The sequence below is a fragment of the Platalea leucorodia genome, assembly GCF_965183815.1.
Source record: "Platalea leucorodia genome assembly, chromosome: 16".
Taxonomy (NCBI): Eukaryota; Metazoa; Chordata; class Aves; order Pelecaniformes; family Threskiornithidae; genus Platalea; species Platalea leucorodia.
The window spans coordinates 5,397,815-5,417,632 of record NC_138838.1 but is presented as its reverse complement, the minus strand read 5'-3'; the positions used below and the strand labels follow the sequence as shown (position 1 = coordinate 5,417,632).

Below are 19,818 nucleotides of genomic sequence, written 5' to 3'. Positions count from 1 at the left end.
CCACTTCTGATGAAGCATGTTAACTCCGTCACTTAAAGCGAATCACCTTGTGCTCTGGTACAATCAGATCCAACCAAAAGATGCCAAGAACTCCACCTGTTTCCAATTAAATAATAGAAGCACTTCAGTATTTAAAAGCTACTCATTACTACATAGTTTTCACAGATTTTGTTACAAATATGATAATGTTGCAAGATCAATGGTTTACCTTAAACAATTAGTCACAGCATGCATAGGACTAATACTCCATCCTTACTGTAATCATATATGATGCAATACCAGGATGAGATTTTAAAAAACAGAAATGTGCAAGCAAGATTTGGCTTTAGATTTTCATTCCCTAGCTCGATAGTAACAAGTTATGCCATTCTGCTCAGAAGCAGAAAGAAACCGTGCTTTTTATCAGTATGTCTGCCTGTGCTAAAAAGCTATGATGATATTTTGAGACTTGTGTTTACTGTCAAAATACTTCATTTAGTTTTCAAATGGTATTAACTTCTTCCGTTCATCCTGCAGATTCAACTTAGAACCGAGAGCCAAGCTAGACTTACTCATGCAACACTGCTGGTCAAAGAGATACGGCAGGATCAACTGTCTCCTCTGATATAGATACAGACACGCATTCAGCAATTCTAAGCAAAATCTTAGAGAGGACTGCGTGCCGTGCCCACGGGAACACGACGCTCGTTTGCCTGTTCTCCAGCAGAGGGTTGTTTGTACAGTGAAGGTGATGGTGACACCAAAAACTACAAACTCGAAACAGGACCACACAACAGCGGGTAACCTTCACGCTGCTGTACGTCAGCCTGATTCAGATCACGCAATTGCTTCCAAACAGGAGATGCAGTTTTAACTCGAGGGCAACGGCATTTCTCCAGTGATGTAATTTGCATTTACTGCCACAATATTCACCGTTTGCAAGGATCTGTTTTTTCTATGCTCTGCAATTCCCTTGCCATCAGTTATCAAACACGGGTCCATCTTCAGCCACACGGCAAACTGATGCAGAAATGCCATGCTAATCCCACCGTTTCTTTAGGAAATATAACTAACCTTTACTACAGAAAAGGGTTAAGCGTTCAGCTTCATGCCTTTCAGGTACAGTCTCAAGTGAAGAGCCACGTTTGATACCTGTAGGAAACTGCCATTTTTGCATCTCATATTCCATTTGTGAACAGACCTTTTTGTTCTTTAATCCAAGTTCTGAATTATTTAATCCTGCCTCCAACTCTTGAAACCTCTCTGCCTATAAACAAGAGGTTATTTAGTGAAAGGAAATAAATAATTAAAAGAGTCAGACCCTAAAGTGTTCCTGGCTGTTTTTAATTAATATTGATACAATCTTGAGAAAACTGCTGCTTAATATTAGAAGGCAGGTCGAAGCTCAGCAACAGTTAAACGTCCTCCTCTAACAGAAGGCAGAAGAGGAAGTTGCCAGCAGACAGGGTGCACGTCGCTCCGCTGCCAGCGACACGGGACTACACACTCGTAGCTCCTTACAACCTTCTCATGCAGAAAAACCATAGGTTCAAAGCCATCTAGACCCAGAGCTGCAAGAGCTGGAGCTTACAGGGCACAGGTGGAACCGTGTTAAGCACAAATCCTTCAGGTTTTTGTCCTGGAATAGGGTAACGGAAGTGCAGACGAAAGCATTTTTATTTTCTATAATTCCACACTCGAAATACGTTAATACAAATGAATGGCGGGGGAGGGAGGCATGGACAGTTCTGTAAGCCTGAACTTCATACTCAGTAACGATAGCTTTTACAGCATATTGCTTCATCTGCAAGTGGGAGTAAATATTACACTACCTCTTCATGCAGATGGGTGGATAAAAAAAATAAAAAGCTAATTTGAAACAAATTAACTATTCTGCATATGGACGAAGGTACTCTCTACCTCCCTGGTCACTGCAGGACTCTCCACAGACCGACCGCCTGCAAAGCTAATAAACTTTGCACTGCACAGAGATTGCCCGGCAAACCTGCCAAAAGGTGAACAGCCTCAATCCGCGACATGTATAAATAATCACAAGTCCTCAAAAGCAGGTAATGAATATTGTTCAAACAACTTTAAGCTAGCGTTACCAGCATGCTTCAAAGGAGAACCTACAAGCTGTTCAAGTCAGACTGTCACATTTAGTCTGCAAAAACGAGATTAAGGTTTGTACAGTGATACTCCACAACAGGTTTTACCGTATGCACGGAAATTAAGTTATGATAAAAGTGAGCTATTTTTTACAAAAAAACAGAATAGAACAATCTATCAAAATGCCATTTGGCTGCGTTCATTACATTTTAGAATTTAATTTACATGATAGATACTTTAGAGTAATATGTTTTAATCAATAAGCATTTCTGAAGGCTTTATTTTTACAGGAAATATTTAGACTTCTTCACCGTTAAACATAACACCGCGGCAGTGACATTAGGAGCGTTTCTTTTCCTATGCTCAGCAAGTACAAGCACACATACACAGAGGCAAAAGCAAAAGTCCACAATTAAAGATGTCAGACCTTGTTTAACTACATCTTAATTTAATCCATTTTATTTTATACAATTCTACATCTGGATCTCATTTTCTGTATTCCTGTAGGTATTCTGGGTCACTATTAAGAACCCTTTCAAGTTAGCAAAGTTCAGCCAAGTCTACCTTAATCCAAAGCCTTTAAAAGAAACAATAAAACACGGGGGGGGGGGAGAAAAGCCTAAAGCAGAACGCTACTTTACCCCACCTCCTAATGCACCTGAAAGTCGGAAGGGACCAGCCTCCTACTACAGATCCTACGTAGCACTTCCCGTTTCGGGGGTTGCTGGGGCTTTTTCATCACCGCTCCCGCTCGCTCACCCTTCTGCCAGCCCCGCCGGGGGCAGGGGGGCGGCGGGCCCCGGGTCCCGCGCCCCGGCCCCCCGCCCGCGTCCCCTCACCTCCAGCGGGGCTGCGGCTCTGCCCAGCATCAGCGCACCGCGGCCCCCGCCCGCTGCGGGGCTCCGGCCGGGCGCCGCCTCGCAGGGGGCCAGGGTGGGCAACCGGCCGCTTTCGAGCCAATTTATTCAAACGGGAGGCACCGGAGGGTCTGAAGAGGCAGGGCAGCGCCTTCCTGCACCAATCAACTGGGAGAAACATGCATGTTGCAATCCTATTCAGCGGCGGGAGCAGCACCAATTCATCGTTTGACAACCTCCCCCCCCCCCCCCCCAACCCGCCCTGGCCTTATCTATGCCCCAGCAATTATATTAAATAGTGGGTCCGCAATTTCCTCAGGGCGCGCACCCAAAGGGTGAAGGGAAGCTGGTTTGCGAGGACTTTCCCTGGGAGGAAACGAGACTTCTAGGCTGTTATGAGCCAGCACAGTAAAGCATCAATATTCCGCTCATCTGTCAGATCCTGGACAGCAGGAGAGGCTGGAGAGCCCGTGAATTATGTAAGCGTGCCCTCCCGCCGCCGCCGCCGCGGGGAGATGCCCGGCCGCCGGCCGTGCCCCGCCGGGCCCGACGCCCCCGCGCCCCGCCGGCCCCCCGCGGCCGGCGGCAGCCACCCCGCACGGCGCGGCCGCTGCCCTCCCGCACGCCCCCCCCCGCACACGCTCCCTCCCCGGGCCGGGCAAGGCCCCCTTCCTCCCGCCGCGGGCTGCCCCGCGGGACCCCGCCGCGGCTCCATCCGTCGCCCCCCCCCCCCCCCCCGCCGCCGGCGGCTCCCCCCCGCACCACCGCCCCCCCCCCCCCCGGCGCGGTGCCAGCGGGCCGCGGCCCTCGCAGGGCGGCGGGAGCGCGGCGGGCCGGAGCCCCCTGCCCGCCGGCGGCGGAGGGGCGGGGGGCCGGCACCCCGCGGCGCGGCGCGGCGGCGGCGGCCGGGCAGCGGCGGGGGAAGCGCCCGCCTGGCCGGCACCACAGCGCCCCCAGCCCCCGCCGCTCCGCGCCTGCACGCCGAGCCCGGCCGGCTCCCTGCGCCCCCACACAAAGTCCCAGCACTCGGTAAACTTTCCCCGGCTCCCGGGGAGAAAAGGCGGCGGGGAAGCGGCGGCGGGAAGGGGTAGGCGGGGGGGAGGGAGGGGGGCGGGCGGGGGAGAGGAGCGGCCGCCGGCAGCCCCGCGGCCGCCCGCCGGCCCCGGGCGCCCCGCACGGCCCCGGCCGCCGGGGGGGAACGGGAAGCGGGGAAGAGAGCAGCCCGGGACGGAGCGGGCGAAGCGGCGGCGGCCCCGGCAGCGCCGGCTCCGGCGCCATCTTGGGCTGATCGATGAATTGAACAAAGAGGATCAATTTCCGATGGGGCCGGTGATCAATGGCGGGGGGGGGGCGGAGGGAGCGGAGCGCCGCGGCCGGGCGGAGCGGGGGGTTCCCTTTAGGCGGCGCGGGCCGGCAGCGGGAGGAGGAGGGGGAGGCCGGGCCCGAGGGAAGGCGGAGAAGGGAAGGAGGGGGGGGGTCCGGCGGCGCGGCCCGGCCGGTGCGGCGAGCGGGGGAGCCTGACCTGCAGCTGCTGTAAATCAAAGCGCTTCCAATATTGAAACATCGATCCCACATTGGCCGCCATCTTGAGACATATTGAGACAGAGTGAGCGGCTGATAGAGAGAGAGGGGCTGGAGTTCAGGAGCCGGGAGGGAGGGGGAGGGAGGGAGGGAGGGAGGGAGGGAGCCAGCCGGGCGGGGGGAGGAGGGGCGGGGGGGCAAGGGGGAGGGAGGCGGGCAGGGAGCGCCCAAATCCCGGCCTGGAGCCCGCGCCCGCCCGGAACACGGACTCAGCCCGTGCGCTCGCAGGGCGGGCGCCCCCCCGCACACGCACACCGGGGGGGGGGGGGGCACGGACCCGGCGGCACGGCGGGGCTGGGCGGTGCGGGGCGGGCGGCGCGGGGGCCGGCCCAGCCGGGGGGGGGGGGGGGGGGGCTCTGCGCGGGGGGCGGGCGGGGGGGGGCCGTGCGCGGATCCCCCGCGGGTGCGGGGCGCGGGGGCCGCGGCGGAGCGGGGTGCGCGGCGAATGGTTCCCGGGCGCGGCGGGAGGGTGGTTCGCCCCCCGCGGGGAGCCCGCAGCCTAAAATTAGGTAAGCGGGGAGAGTTTAGGGGAAACAACAATGAAAAAGTGCACTGGCGCGGCCCGATTCCCCGCGTCCGGGGCGGTACGAGTGCGTCTTTACAAGGGATTTATTTCAATGTAGACAGGCACTTACTCACAGGGCCAGCGCCACTGACCGCTGCCTCGGAGGGGACGGCTCGCGTGAAGGTTGGAAAATCAGATCATAGCTCCGTGCAGGATATCCATAGAAACGGAGATTAAAAGGATGAAATAACTTATTTTGTTCTGAACAATAATGTTGCTATAAATACGAGCATCTTCCTTGTTCCCTTCCTGAAAAGCACAGCACATTTTACCAGGCTCATCTCGTAACAAAACAACGCGGTGTACACGGCCGGTCTGCGAATGCGCTGCCCCCCAAGCAGCATTCCTCCTTGCCTTACTGGGAGGCGGGCAAACCCCCCGCCCGTACCTGTCCCCTTTGTAATCGATGAGCTGCACGGTGTTTGTCCAAATACAGCTACTTTCACTGTTTCGCGCTTCATCTGTAAAAGGAAAATATATCTTCCTCTGGGTAAGTGCGTGATGGTAGATTTTTTCTCAAATTGTATTTGATCGTCATGTGAATTTAGTGCTCACTCAAGTCAGTGGGTTGACTACTTGCAAATGGCTCTGTCTATCTTTTGAGAAGTTACGGCAGAGACAGCGGCAGAGCAATTGCTACAGATTATTTCCCAATCTGCTGCCGTCCTCGTTTGGAGGAGCACCATTATTTCAGCCTCCATTTCCACTTTTTGCTGAGGCTGCTGCTTGCAAAGCTACTAATTGCGATGGCGGGTTTTATGTTAATGGGTTCCACGTAATGATCAGCCCGACAACTATAGACCTTCAAATTGTTAGTTGGCTGTACTGGGAATAAAACTAATGGCGTTCGGTTATGAAAATGTCAGGCCTCCACCTGGTGAACTAGATTGGGAGCTCAAGGAGACGGAACTCCAAGAGCCTCCGCGCCGTGGCACGCGCGGCTGTCGTGGGGCTGGACCCAGCGATGTCTTTGGAGAAGGGAACCCCTTCTCCGCCAGAAGCGCCGCGCTTTGAGGAAGGGCGGCCCTTTGCTGGGACGGTGGCTGCCTGTCCGCGGCTGGGATGGTGGTGGGGAGGCATGGGGTGCCCGGCCGGGGTCCCCCCTGCCCCGGCGAGAGGCTGTCGGGTGCTGCTGGGCGACAGCCGTCTGCAGGGATGGAGCTGCGCGAGCCTCCAAATTCTAACAACGTAACCGGTTTGGTAGCTCTAAAATAGGATTTTAATCCTGGGAAGCATCATTTCACATTCGAGTGATCTAATCAAAATCCTCTCCTCTAATCTCTCCATGGTCCCCCCTTTCTAGATGAAAGAGGCTGGAGTTCCTGTCTTCACCCTTTCTCCGCTGCCTCCCTGTTCTACCAGTCTGTTCTGTGTCCAGGCAACTGCAAAGAGACATTTCAAAGACTCCTGCCGTGCCATGTAGATGTTTTCTCTTGTTAGTTTGGACTGCAGGTGTGTAAGCCTCAAGGATGAAGTATCGTGGTGCTGTTTTAGGTTCGGGGCATACAGTCATAGTACAATAAATCACATAGTAATGCTCCACTTTGAATGCGCACGCACAGAAAAAGGGAAAGAAAAAAGCATCTGACCTGAATCATTTTCTGGAAACACATCTGGTTAAAATCCAAAGTTTTAAATTGAGTAATATTTTAACATACATTTGGTAGGTATTAAATTACAGTGTTATATCTGGTAATATTTATGATACTAATGTGTTAAGCAGAGGTTTATATCTGTCAAGAAATATGAATGATTGTCATATGGGGTAACAAATGTATCCTGATATAAATGATATTTTATGATATTTTTAACATTATTGTAGTCTTTTTTGCAGGAGTTACATCTTGTCACATTATTGCCAATTTGAAATAAAAGCTCTGTGGCTAGATACCAAAGCTTTTAGCTATATAATTTTGAATAAGAATAAACAGTACGGCTGATTTTAGGAAGTACTGAGAAACCTTAACTCTGCCGGAAGACAAACGCTGAGCACCTATAATTCCTATCGTCTTCCGTGCGGGATCAAGTCCCTTATTTGCCATTTTGTGTGGCAGCAAGCCCAAGGAAATCTTGCTTGACAGCTCTGTTTTCTCAAAGTGCTGTATTTCTTCAGGCTGGATCCTGCAAAGATCCTGCGGGGTACAGAGCTCCCTGGAGCAAGCGATAATTTGCTTTGTGTTCCTGCCGAAACGTACCTATGTAAGATGGAAGAACGATCTTGGAAAATTTGGTGCACCCTGGCAAGAAGACGGGTAGAATGAAGTTTCCTTGGATCATTTTGTTTTGAGAAATCAGTCTCATCTGTTCATTTGAGGAAGGTTTTCTTAAGGTTAGATTTGATCTGTGTAAATGCTACCTTCTTTCAACATGCACTAATAGAATACTGAAAAAGTAAGTACAGTGTATTTGAAGTTTAAATCTAAAATGATGGCAGTAACTAATAGCACTTCAGTAATGCTTGCTACATCCAAAATATTCGTAAGTATGTTGTACAGAATTTTTTTTTTTCTCCCAGGTATAGTCATGCAGGCACTATTTTAGGAATTAGGCAAATATCTGATTAAAATTTGTTTCCTATTAATGTCACCCTGTCATAAAATGTCACTAATACAGATATTTCATTAACACGTTTGCACATTGGGCCATCAACGGCAATTGGTCTTGTTACACTTCACATGTCGTCGTCCAGAATACTGAAGAAAATGGACCTTTATTCCAAGGGTCCCAAACTTGTCAGAAACAATTCATTGTCACAGCTGCTCCTCTGGGCAGCAGTCTGCATTCATCAAGATATTTTGGACCATGAGTCCAACTTTAATCACTGGACTTAGGCTTCTATTTGCCTTAGCGAATCTAGCTTAGTTCCTTGGCCAGGACACTGAAAGATGAGGTGCTGCGTCTCCCAGCAAGGCTGTAACTTTGAGTCTCTTCTCCATGGATTCTTGTTTTTTCTTCTTCTCTTTTTCACTTAAACTGCCTCCCAAATTTCTATCAGTTCCCATAAAAGAGTTCCTCTAGAGCCTTATCTGTACCCCTGTCTCCTCCTTGTCCAGCCCATTCCCTCCTCGCTTTCATGGCTCTCATCTTTGCATTTTCTTCAAGTGCTTCTTGTCCCCAGCTGCCTGGCTCCACATGTCCGTGCCCGCTGAGGAGTGCCTCATTCCAAAATCCCATCCCTCTCCACTGTGAAAGTGTCATTCTGTTCACACTTAAATTGGAGTTGAGAGCAAAGTAAGCTGTGCTCCATCTATCCTTACCACGCCGTGCCATTGTATAGTGAGACTCCATGGGGATGGCGGAGAACAGAGACAGCCAAACCCACAGATAATTTATGTTGCTGTGAGATTTTGCCCAAATTAAGAGCAAAACTCGTGTATGTCTTCCAAATCACAGATTTTTTTTTTCCCAATTATTGTCAGTGACTCCAATTCTGCTTGATTTATATCATCTGTTGTAGTAGCCAGAGGTTTTGCAGCATATAAATTGCCAGAGGATTTGGCCAGTGATGTGGACACAATGATGTGTACAAGCTCGGGAAAGCCCCTGAGCAGAAAATGATTGGAAGCTGGGAGAGTACCGGGCAGAAGTATCCCCTGTGCCTGCCCACTCTTCCCTGGGTGTCCACCTGCGGTCACTGGCGCAGGCAGGAGACTCAGCTGGATGGACCCTTGTTCTGAACCGATGTGGTGATTCCCGCGTTCTTTGGTAACTTGTGAAAGTTTAAGCACAAATCATGTAGACGGTGGCATACGTGATCTAAGCATGAAATCCTGTGAGTACTGCGTAGCCGCAGATACTGGTAGGTGGAAGAGAAGAAAGCAATTCTCATAGAGGGCAGGGAAAACAGCCACAATTAAAAGCAAAGTAAATTTGGGTGGTGTGGTTACTTGCTGTTTAACTCTGAAGACATTTATAAGTAGCCAGCATAACCCACAACAGATCTTCTTTGAGGATTTGTGGATTAACCCATACCAACAAAAGCATGTGATGACATTGTAGCGGTATTCTCTGCCACATACAGTAGGAGTCATTGAAGACCCCAAAAGAACGAATATATCAGTGTGCCTAATGAATTGAGTCAGTCTTCCCAGGCTGAATATGTTTGCAACATTTCTGTGAAATAGCTGCTTTTCTTATGGTGTATTCTATCCAGATGTATGGTCATGTTTTGGCCAACATAAGTAATCACAACACCCATAGGCAATCAAGAGAATTAGAGAAGAAAAGGACCTATCAGATTATCCACTCCCTGTAGCTGGCAGTGAATAACAGTTTCATCCCGAATTTACCTAAGTATACGGTTCATACCAGTTTTCATTTGTAAGCACTGTCCTTGCCTCATTGCCCTCGATCCCGTGCGCAGGACGAGATCAGAGCTGGCGTTCTGCTGGGCGGGAGGCGCGGCGGGCCCTTTCTCGGCTGGGCAGGGCTCACGCTCCCCCGGCTCCCTTCTCTCCAGTTCACACCGTTCTGTTCATTCGGGGCATTTATCTTCTCTGCCCTTCGAGGGCTCAGAAGACAAGGTAGTAGGTTATGTTCCCAGGCAAAATTCCCACCTTTTTTCTCACTTGGAACCTTTCACTTATTTTTTACCTCTTACTGGTTTCTGTTAGGGTTTTGGGGTTTGTTTTTTGAACATCCTTTTTTTGTGATATTTAACTCTTGCTATTCATATCATGAAGCTTCTCACCCGCTTCATGCAGCCGCTTCCTCACTTCAGGTTCTTGCTCTTCCCGTCTCTCCCTCCCTGCTGGGTCAGGGATCCTTTTTGGCTCCGCTTTCCCCTCCACTGACTCTGTCCTAGCCAGGTATTTCTCCCAGTTTCTGCAGAATCTCCAGGTCCAGTATTTCACATATTACTTAAGAATAAGAAGCTGAAACCAGCATCATTAGTTTAAATCCCTTTTTGTTTTCTGAACCTCAGCCGGGGTGATTATACCCTGCTGTCTTTGTGCCGCTCCCCCCGCGGCAGGAGAGCTGGTTTAGTGACTGTAGCTGGGGATGGGAGCCGCGTTCAGCTGCTGTCACAGGGCTCTTCATGACCTGAAACAATTCACTGAATCTTCCCTGTTTCTCCATTCTGTGAAATACTTGTGGTCACCAGGAGATAAAAATCTTGTGGTGACTGTCGGACACTTGCATCTCATGGGCTGCAGAACAGGGAAACTGCACGAAGGAGATGGAGGGAAATTTATATAAATAAAGCAGCTCAAAGGCTGCTCCCTCACCTACCAGTTTCCCTTTCATTCACTTCCAGACAGGGCCTATAAAGCGGGTGAGAGCAAAGCTGACGCTATCTTGGAAAAGAAAAGAGAAAAAGGTTTTTCTTTCACTTTCCAATCACAAACACTTCACGTTGGGAGGGAAGAAGGGAGCATCCCTCTGCTCCCTTCCTCCAGCTGGGCTTTTTGGTCCCTTGTCCTGGCCTGTCACCACCCCTCGTGGTGGGTCCCCCGCGGGTGCCGGCCGTCCCCAGGGTGGCTCAGCCCCGCGTCGGCACTGCCGGCTCCGGCACGCGGGTGCCAAGGGGAGAGGCGTCCGCGCCTGGGCCCTGTTGCAACACGCAGGGACGGGAGAGGAGAGGCAGACGGGTGTACGGGGATGGAGAGACAGGTGTGCACGGAGATGGGGAGATCCCGAGGCGCGCTGACCTGCCTGCCTCGCGCACCGCTGTAAAACCGAACCCCGAGCACAGGGCTGCAGCGCTTGCTGGAGCTATCGGGGCGACCGGGAAGCTGGCTTTATTGTAATATGTGATATTTAGGATGTTTGAGGTGGTTTTTCTTCCAATAATGAGAGTGAGATTTCATTTCGGGAAGCACATCTTTTCTTAGAAACACAACTGTGACTGACTTAGCACAACTGTGATTTTCTGCAAACACAACTGTGTTTGGGGTTGTTGCATTTGAAAGCTGGGGTAGGAGAAACAGTAATTCTGGATTAATGCAGAAAGGGAGAAAATAGACACCCTTAGAGGAAGCCGTAAGTTCACTGCAGCTGCCGTACACTGGCAAAACCGATGCCGCGTCCCACAGGAAACATTTTAGTGTGGAGAACCTCCTTTTTGAAGAGAGCATACTGGGCGCTTGTCATGACACACACAAGTGAACCAAAGTGCTTGGGATAGCATATCAATCCAGTATTTCTTTAGTCACATGTACGACATAAATCTATTTTTTTCCCTTGGCATTGCATCATTTCCTACTCGGTGCTCGGGAGGTGATGGATTACCAAATAGGCGGGGAAAAAAAAAATCTGTGCAATTTTTTTTGTACCTAAACATTACTTTCTCCTTTGGAATAAACAGATCCAGTCTTATTCTGGCCATGATTCTCCACATTTATATGCTGGCCCTTGTTTGCATCTGCTTGGCATTATCCTGGATTGGGGCTTTAACCTGATGTGAATCCAAAGAAATTATACAGGAATTGATGGGATCACTATGAATTTCCAGGGGTGTAGGCTAGTGCAAACCATAGCCTATTAATCTTGTTGTGTTCTTTCTGTAAATAACAAGCTGGATTTGGCCCAACAAGAGTAAAACAAATTGAAAGCATTCATAAAGAGAAGTAAATGGGTTTAAGATGTAAGAATAATGTATTGGTGGGTTGTCTCCAAGTATCCAGTTTTTAAAAGTACCCAAGCACGTACAAAACCTTAGTTTAACATGTTCTTAAACGCCCGCTGCGTGGGGCTGGCTGCTGAATCAGGGCCATATGCATAAGACCTGCTTTCATGAAAGGATTATATAAAAAAAATTTTAAAACTGCAAGAAGGAGAAAAATGTTCAAGGGCAGCCAACCTGGAGGAAACAAATATAATTTAGTTATGTGAAGTGTTTATAAATGCAGTTTATGAACATGTATGAAAGAGTAATTTTTTACTTTTCAGACTGCAACTGTCATGCAGAAAAGAAACAATTGCTTATTTGTCTTTTTCAAGGATTTTTAGAGAATACATTGCAGTTTGGATATTTATTTTGACCTGCTTTTTCCTTTTTAATAGCTTAGTGTTTTGTTGAGTATTTCAGATTAGCCTTTTTGGTGTGCTCTCCTTCATTTGTGATTGATAGAGAAACATTTACCTGGTTTATCCAAAAGTGGGAATTTATTTTAAATTTTGTTTACAATTTTAAGACTTTCTTTTCACATACACGGGTTACCAAATTTTTATCTATAAACCTCACTTTTTATTTCTCTTACATCATCAGTATAAATCTGAAGTGACACAGAATGCCTGGAATTGCAATAATGCAGCGTAACAGAACTAACTATCAAGCTTCATATATAGATCAGATTAATGCATAAATCTAATTTGATATTTTACATTACCGGGCTTATATTTTACAGATGTAATGCCAAGTTGTTAAGTAAATGAAAATCATGGAGAGTCCAATTCTGAAAGGATTACTCAGGCAAAAATCCCTGAAGTCAAAGGGAGTATTGCCTGAACGAAGTCTGCAAAATTAGAACTAGAGCCATATTCCCAAAACAGACAAGAAGATTTATCTTAGAGATCTGCCCATGAGTTGAATTCTTGTAACAATGAAAGATATATAGGGAAAACGAACAAGTAGGTAACCTGAAATATAAGGAGAGACTGATAAGATCACACCAACCCTGAGCAAGCACTTGTGTGGTTGGTGATGTCAACAGGAGCCCGAGCTGTTTTAATGAACTTGTTCATAGTTGTCCTATACTGTGCTTTATACACTGAAGTACATAGATCACGTAAGAGTTTAACAAGAAGAGGATTCGTATTAAATTTGCGCATAAAATACCTCCATGAAATATGTGAAATGCTTTTCTTTTTCATATGATTCCAATAAACATCGATCATAAAACTCTGCCCTGCTGCTTCTTTATATTCCGTTTCAGCTGTTGCTTTGTGTTTAAAGTTTGAATTCATGACACTCGGCAGATATAATTGCGGGGCAGTTTTAATTGGTGAAGAAAGACCATTGCTCTGCTTGCTCACTCGGGGGGCATAAATCAGGAGAAACCCCACTAGAACTGGTGAAACGCGGCATCTGTATAAGAGGCTGTTGGGCCAAATAATCTAAACGGTTGCAGCTCCTATGAAGTACGTAGTATTGGGTCTGTTTATAGCTGCTCAGGATCTGGCCCGCTGACTTGGATGGAGCTAAGCCAGGGATGATTTCTGCCCTTTATCATGAGTTTGCTCAGTGTTTTGCATTGTAAATTCTCCTGACTCTTGCTGCCAAACTCAGCTCCCTTCTTCACAGTTTCATACTCTGAGTGTGAACCGATACTGGTGGAAATCCAAGGGTAAAAAAGTGGTGAGTATAAAGCACGAATCTGTAGCCTGGATCTGAGAGGAACAGCTTGACCACAGAGGAAGTTATTTGCACAAAAAGTATTCAAACAGATATGCACGGTTTACATGTGTTTAGTAAATCTTGTCTGAAAACTAGAACCAGCTGTATAGTATATGGAGGCCCTGATCCCCAGCTCCTTCTGAGCAGCGCTTCATGCGTTTGGATGATACATTTCAAGTCCCTTTGTCCATCTTTTAATTCGAGGGCTGCTAGGGGTTGAAATACAAGGAGCATGCTTTCCATTTCAGTTTGTAGTGATTGTCGGCATCCTCAGGTGGCTGTTCACAGCTCTAGCCTTCCTGCTCGTGGAGGCATTCCTACGGCAGCCCCTTTCCTCCTTCTCCCCATCTGCAGCCTAGAAGCAGAGGTGCGGCATAAAGCCCCACGGTAGCTCAGGGGTGTGAAAGGAGCCTTTCATGCCAGGCTCGTCCTTCCATGCTAGCATTAGGGCAACAAGCAGAGACTAGCTGAATCCTTAAAGCACAATTATCCCACAGCGTTTGCCCTATGTGACGACAGCGAAATCGATTGAGCCACTCTTGGTTCACTCAGAAACGAGAGGAGAACCAGGCCTGAAAGCTAAATTTGCATGCAAGATTAAGAAAGCTGTAGATGCAAGCAAGATCTTTTTTCTTTTTTTTTTTTCTTCTTTGTGTGTGTGTGTCTAACTATGCAACAAATTTTGTAGCTGAAATTTACATACTTCTTGATTCATGAAATTATGAGCAGCTGCTATTTTGCTACATTCTTAAATTGAAAAGGCAGCGAAGAAAAGAACAGACACATTAGGCAAACTCCATCTGCCCCTCATGTCTATCACTTTCCTTCACTCTCTCCTTTGCCAAACAGGATACAATGGCATAATCAGATGTCTTGGTTTGCCTGGGAGAGTCCCCAAATTTATATAGCTGTCGTCTAAGATGGGATTTGTGTTTTTAAGACAACTACTTAACATGGTCTCTTGTTCCCCCCCGAAACATGTATACATATTTTCAGAGGAAACCACAGAACACAAAAGATCTTCAGGAAGAGAATAACCTGCAAAATGGCTTACAGGCTTTTGGAGGCTCCTGAAAGTCTTCAGATATCTGTTCTTAGGGATCTTAGGATCAGTTAGATTTAAGAAGCTTTCCTATTTTTATTTTTTTGCTTCCATCTTTTTATTCAAACTACAGAAGTGGAAAGATTTGGGGTGAGAGGGTAAAATGCAGGATTCAGAATTAGGAGAGATGGGTTTTATTTCTAGTTTTTGCAACGAATCTCTGAACAAATCCAATCTACAGGTAGTTCCATGCTTGGAGAAAGGGTTATTTAAGCTCTTTGGAGAAGAGAACTTCTATCTCTGGCGTAGTTGAAAACAGCCCGGACCTTTCTTTGTGCTAAATGCCACCATACAAATAACAACACTACATTTCATCATGATGTAAATGTTTGATTTTTCCATTTTTTTTAATCAAAAGATGGAAGCTCAGAATTTTAGACCTATTTAACACCTGGTTAAACACTTAACAAACTAGTATCAGCTGAGTACATCCCTGTTAAGTGGAGTTTTTTTCTTTTTGTTGCCCCACTTAAGAAACAGTCATTGTCATTCAGTCTCATTAACATAAATAGGTTCCCTAGGAGATGTCCCATTAAAGTGGCCATCCCTATTAAGCATGTCCCAATTAAGTAGTGTTTATTGTATGGCAGGTTCCAGACCTCAAAGCAGAATAATTTTCAGTTCCTAGAGGGAAAAAAAAGAAGTCAAAGAAATTACATATTTAAAAAAGGCTTAAATTGATACAAACTGATAAGAGCCCAAAAATGAAAAATGAGGGCTGACACTTCATCCTTTTGTTTACCCTGCAATGCTGCTTTTCTGGTTTTGAGTTAAGAATGTAGCCTACACCCTAACTATGAATTTCTTGGCTTTGATTTGATTGTGTCATAACTTAATGTTTTATGACTTACAATCACGTTAGTCATAGGAGTCACTCAAGTTTAGAGATGATGGAAAAGACATAGGGGATAGACAAATCCATACTGAGAAGGACTAATAGTCTTGTGATTGGAACGGTGGGCTGGGACCCAGGAGACCCACGTTCAGTGTCCAGGCCTGTGCCAAATATTTCTGCCTCACTTAGAGCAAAACACTGAGACTCTATTCACAATGTTATTTAGATACCCAAACAGACATTTAAATATATTTTTGTATGCTTCCGTGCATACATAATCTATTTTGCTCTTTTCTCAATCAAGGTGGATTTAAGTCGGGGGCTTATTCAAGGTGCTAACAGCCAAGCTCTGGAAAATCTTCCTGCGTTGGCTGAAGATGATACAACTCTCAGTTGTCTGCTGCCAAAGGCTGCCCCTTATCCCCCAAATAATATTAGCATCAGCCACTTCAGCATAAAATTTGGGTCTTTAGCACAAACCTGCCTTCAAAGAGCTGAAATTACTTGCCTTGATTTTGTCTCAAAGCAGTGGAGGTGCAGGCAGGTATCTCCTGCCTATTATGCGTCTGTGGGAGGTAACCTCCAGTGCAGACTGAGCGGAGGAGTAGGAGCAACGCCATCCTCAGCAACTGAAGGGAGTTCAGCACGTTTGCGCTTTCAGCGAGGGCATTTGCCCCTCAGTGTTTACCCTGCAGAACCAAGACATTCCTTGTGTAGTTTGTTTTACCCCAAATTAGACAACCTGTCCTTCCTGCGAAGGAGAAGCTTGTACCTGGGTGGAGTTCAATAAATATATGAAAAATATTCACGTTCCAAGGCCACAAACTGAAATCTCTGTCAGGACCCACTCCATTCTGTGGGGCAGCCCACGGCACAGGGACTGGGCTGAGACCTCCAGATGTTTCCTCAGTACAGCTGACGGCAGAAATACAACAGACTGAAACCTTCTCAGTAAACATGATTTTGATTCAGAGTAATGCCTTCTCTGCATCACTCTTTTTGGTGTTTCTGGGAAACAAACAGTTTGAGTTGTCCCAAACTCTTTTCTTTACTTCCACGCAAGCCTCCGTGAAAAGCAATGTACGTATGCTAAATATTTTTCCTTAGTCTCAATAATAACTTTTTTTTTGGAAAGGGAATTATCCCTGCAATACAGTTTCATATCAGAAGCTCTGATTTGTGTACAGTGGTGGCACAGGCGGTTCATGCATTTGATACATGGCCCATGCTCTGAAGAAGCTTAAGATTCCTTGCTTTTACAAGAGGCATAGTACTTCAAAATGAGGCTTTGTGAGTAGGTGGTAAACTTTCTTCTGGGTCACCAAGTAGCAACTGGGTGCTTTGAAAGCATCTCCCAGGAGCAAGGTAATCTGTGGTTGAGCGATGCAGATGTTCTGCTGTGGTCAAATCAGAAAGAAAGACTTCTATCCTTAAGGCAGTGAAGTAATTACACCTGGTATCCTCATATCTTACTTCAAGTAAATAGGTGTAGAACAATGTGGCTTTGTAGTGCCCATTAATAATATTAGCAGTTGGCAGCAAGGGCCTCTGAGAGTCTTTATATTGTTTACTGAAACGCTACCTCACTACGTGCAGGAAAAATGGTTAATATGCAGAGTATTCAGGGGTTCATCTCAGAACCAAAAGACCTGGCTTTGTGTAAACCTTGTAAGTTTGTATGACTCGGATGAGAATCTCAGTGGAGGAAGCTTGCTCTCATTTCTTAGTCTCTCTTGTTTGAAGACGGAGATTATGCTTACAGCTATACCAGTCTGCGTGACCGTAGAAACTGCAAACCCAAAACCCCAGCTCCAAAGAGCTGCTGTCCTTACAAGAATTTCAAATCTGGATCCAGATTTGGGCTTGATGTTTAAGATCTCCAATTAATCTCTTCTTTGTTAAGTAGCAATACTGTCACAGCACTTGCTTAAGCTCCAAGTAGAAGTTGCGTCAACATTTCTGGTGTGAAACCATTCGTGTCGGGGGTTTAGAATTCGTCCAGGGCTTCCAAAGCAGGTGCCCACAGTAGCACATGAAGACTCAAACGGGTCCCAGTGCAGAAAGCAAAGCACAGCAATGTACCTGCATAGAGACTTAAGTATATTTTTTCAGCTCTGACACAAATCAACTGCAGGGCACTTTGACACATCCCAAACTTTCAGAGTGTATTTTTTGAGCTCTGCTCATTATCCGAGCCTCCATTCAGATGCTCTCAGCACAGATGCCTTCCTCATCAGCTCTGCACTAAAACATACAGTAAGTGAAATTCTGCCATATGTTAATACATATGTTTCAGTTTCAATAAGCATTTGATGCAGGGCTGTTTTTATTTTTTTTTTTTCTCAGGCAATAGAAATTACAGAGTTTATACTATTACCTTCGCTCTCTATTCAAATATACTAGTCAGCTTAAATAAACTAATTAAGGTTAGCTATGTGCAGCATAACCTGTCACGATGGCGGGAACATGTATTGATTCTTAATGGCTCAGCATTTATCTGTTTGGTCCAAACCAGCTGGGGATGGCAGAGTCAAACTGTCTGAGACTCTCTGTGATGTTGTAAAATGATGGACAGGCAGATAGCCTGGAGAAAAGGTGTAACCGGGATTTTCACTTCGTCCCCACCTCAAATTTTCCCATCTGGCATATCACAACATAATGATGTGAATGATGTCATCAAACTGGGAAAGAGGATCTGAATGGAGCAGTTTTCTCCTTTACTGAACTTTGTAAGCTGGCCACAAATTGTAATTAGCAAGTGTCTACCGTTTATTTCTGGCAGAGGCTCAGTCCATTTTCCACAGGCTGGAATCAGTCTGTTCAGCCACGATGATTCTTTTTGCTTGTTTGTTTGCAAATAAACTCTTGGAAAGATACCGGGCACGTTATGAGATTTACAGATCAGTTGCTACGCGCTAGTATGCCGCTTTTACAGCGGCGCGATACCTCTGAGTAATGCTTTTGATTTAAATAGAGCTACCCTAGATTTACACCATTGTAGGAGCCAGATTAGGCCCCATAACTCTTGTACACAGGCTTGCAAGCATCCAAGCAGTTATGAATGAGAGCGGCATTGGAAAGATAGAACAAAGAAAAACAAGCCAAAAAAAATATCCAACTTACATCAGCTTTGCCTGCTGGATTCTTTGCTTTACAGCTGGAGAAATATCTAGGCAGACCCTCAGCTAGCAGAAGCTGGCACAGCTTTGTTAAAAATCAGTGGAGCTTTGCTGATTTATATCAGCTGAGAATCACTATCTGCCCCAATGACAAAATGAGGCATTGAAACATAGTGGGAAGGCAATAGGGTTTATCTATGGTTACAGCATTAAAGCAGCATCATAAGATAAACTAATTCTTGTCTAAAGCTTTCAAAAAGGAAGGTGTCTATGGGAATACAGTACTGACTCGGCTTTCTCAGTGTTGGCTTCTGATCACTGTGCCAAGACTGGCATCTTCTCTTCCCTGAGCAAATCAGCGTGGCTCCTGCAAACTCTTCATTGACTGCCAATGCTGCGCTACCAATAATTTACTACTATTGAGAAACGTCTCCGCTTTCACTCTGCACAAGACAGTTTGCTCCTACATGCCTGGATTTGTTTAGTTACATACTTTATGAACATTATTAAAAAGAATCAAAGGATTCTTTTGGGTTCATTTTTCATAAAATGTCTCAAGCATTTGATAAATAAATAATCTTCTACTTAAAATGGGCATGAATTCCCTAAAGACCCAGAGGTGCAAGCAGGTATGTGCCAAGCCCAGCTCTCCTCCAGGGGGGATGTATATATCTATATGCCTGTAATTATAGGCTGATAATTATATAATTCACTGTATGTATATCATCATTTGTGAATAACTGGGTAAGCTGGCAACACAGAAGGGCGGGACAGTATCATAAGCTAATAAAAAAAAGCAATTATATTTCTTTCTGATCCAGTTCTCACCTTCCCAGTGAGACTGGGGCATTGTGCAATAAGTGAGAAATGAGGAACCTCGGAACACTTGGAAGCAAGATAAGCATCCAAATGCCTGACTGTGTCATTCAGAGCTCAGCTGAACTGTTTCAGTCAGGAAATTATGGACTGCCACAGGAACAAAGGTCCCTTCCCAGATTACCAAAAGGAGTCTGAAGTGGGTCAGCAATGTTACAAGAACAGGCTTTCAAATGGCATTTATAGTATTTCCCAGGTTAATACAAGTTTGAATCTAAGCACTAAGGCTACTATGAGAAATTTCATTTCAGCTTTATGCAACGTCTCCTCACTGTACATACAATTCCCCCCCAAAAGATTCCTAGAAGAAGGTGTCTCCGCAGTCCTGCCTGCGTCTGTCACATCTTGTTTTATACGTGCTTTGCAGACTGCTTAAATGGGAACCATTCGTAATCTGTGTTGATGCAGCATCCTGCGGAAGGTGCTTTTGGAGCTGACATATCAGAAATCACAAAAT

At 46.4% G+C, this 19,818-nt stretch overlaps 1 protein-coding gene across 5 annotated transcripts in view; it reads right to left on the bottom strand.

The window, feature by feature from the left end:
* CUX1 (cut like homeobox 1) overlaps positions 1–4,594 on the bottom strand; it is a 282,207-nt gene extending 277,613 nt beyond the window's left edge. For all 5 annotated transcript variants that reach the window (XM_082328024.1, XM_082328020.1, XM_082328021.1 and 2 more), the window contains exon 1: positions 4,468–4,594. In XM_082328024.1, the coding sequence (XP_082184150.1) occupies positions 4,468–4,530 (63 nt within the window). In that variant the 5' untranslated portion in view covers positions 4,531–4,594. The remainder of the gene's footprint in view (positions 1–4,467) is intronic.
* Between the last annotated feature and the right edge of the window lie 15,224 nt (positions 4,595–19,818).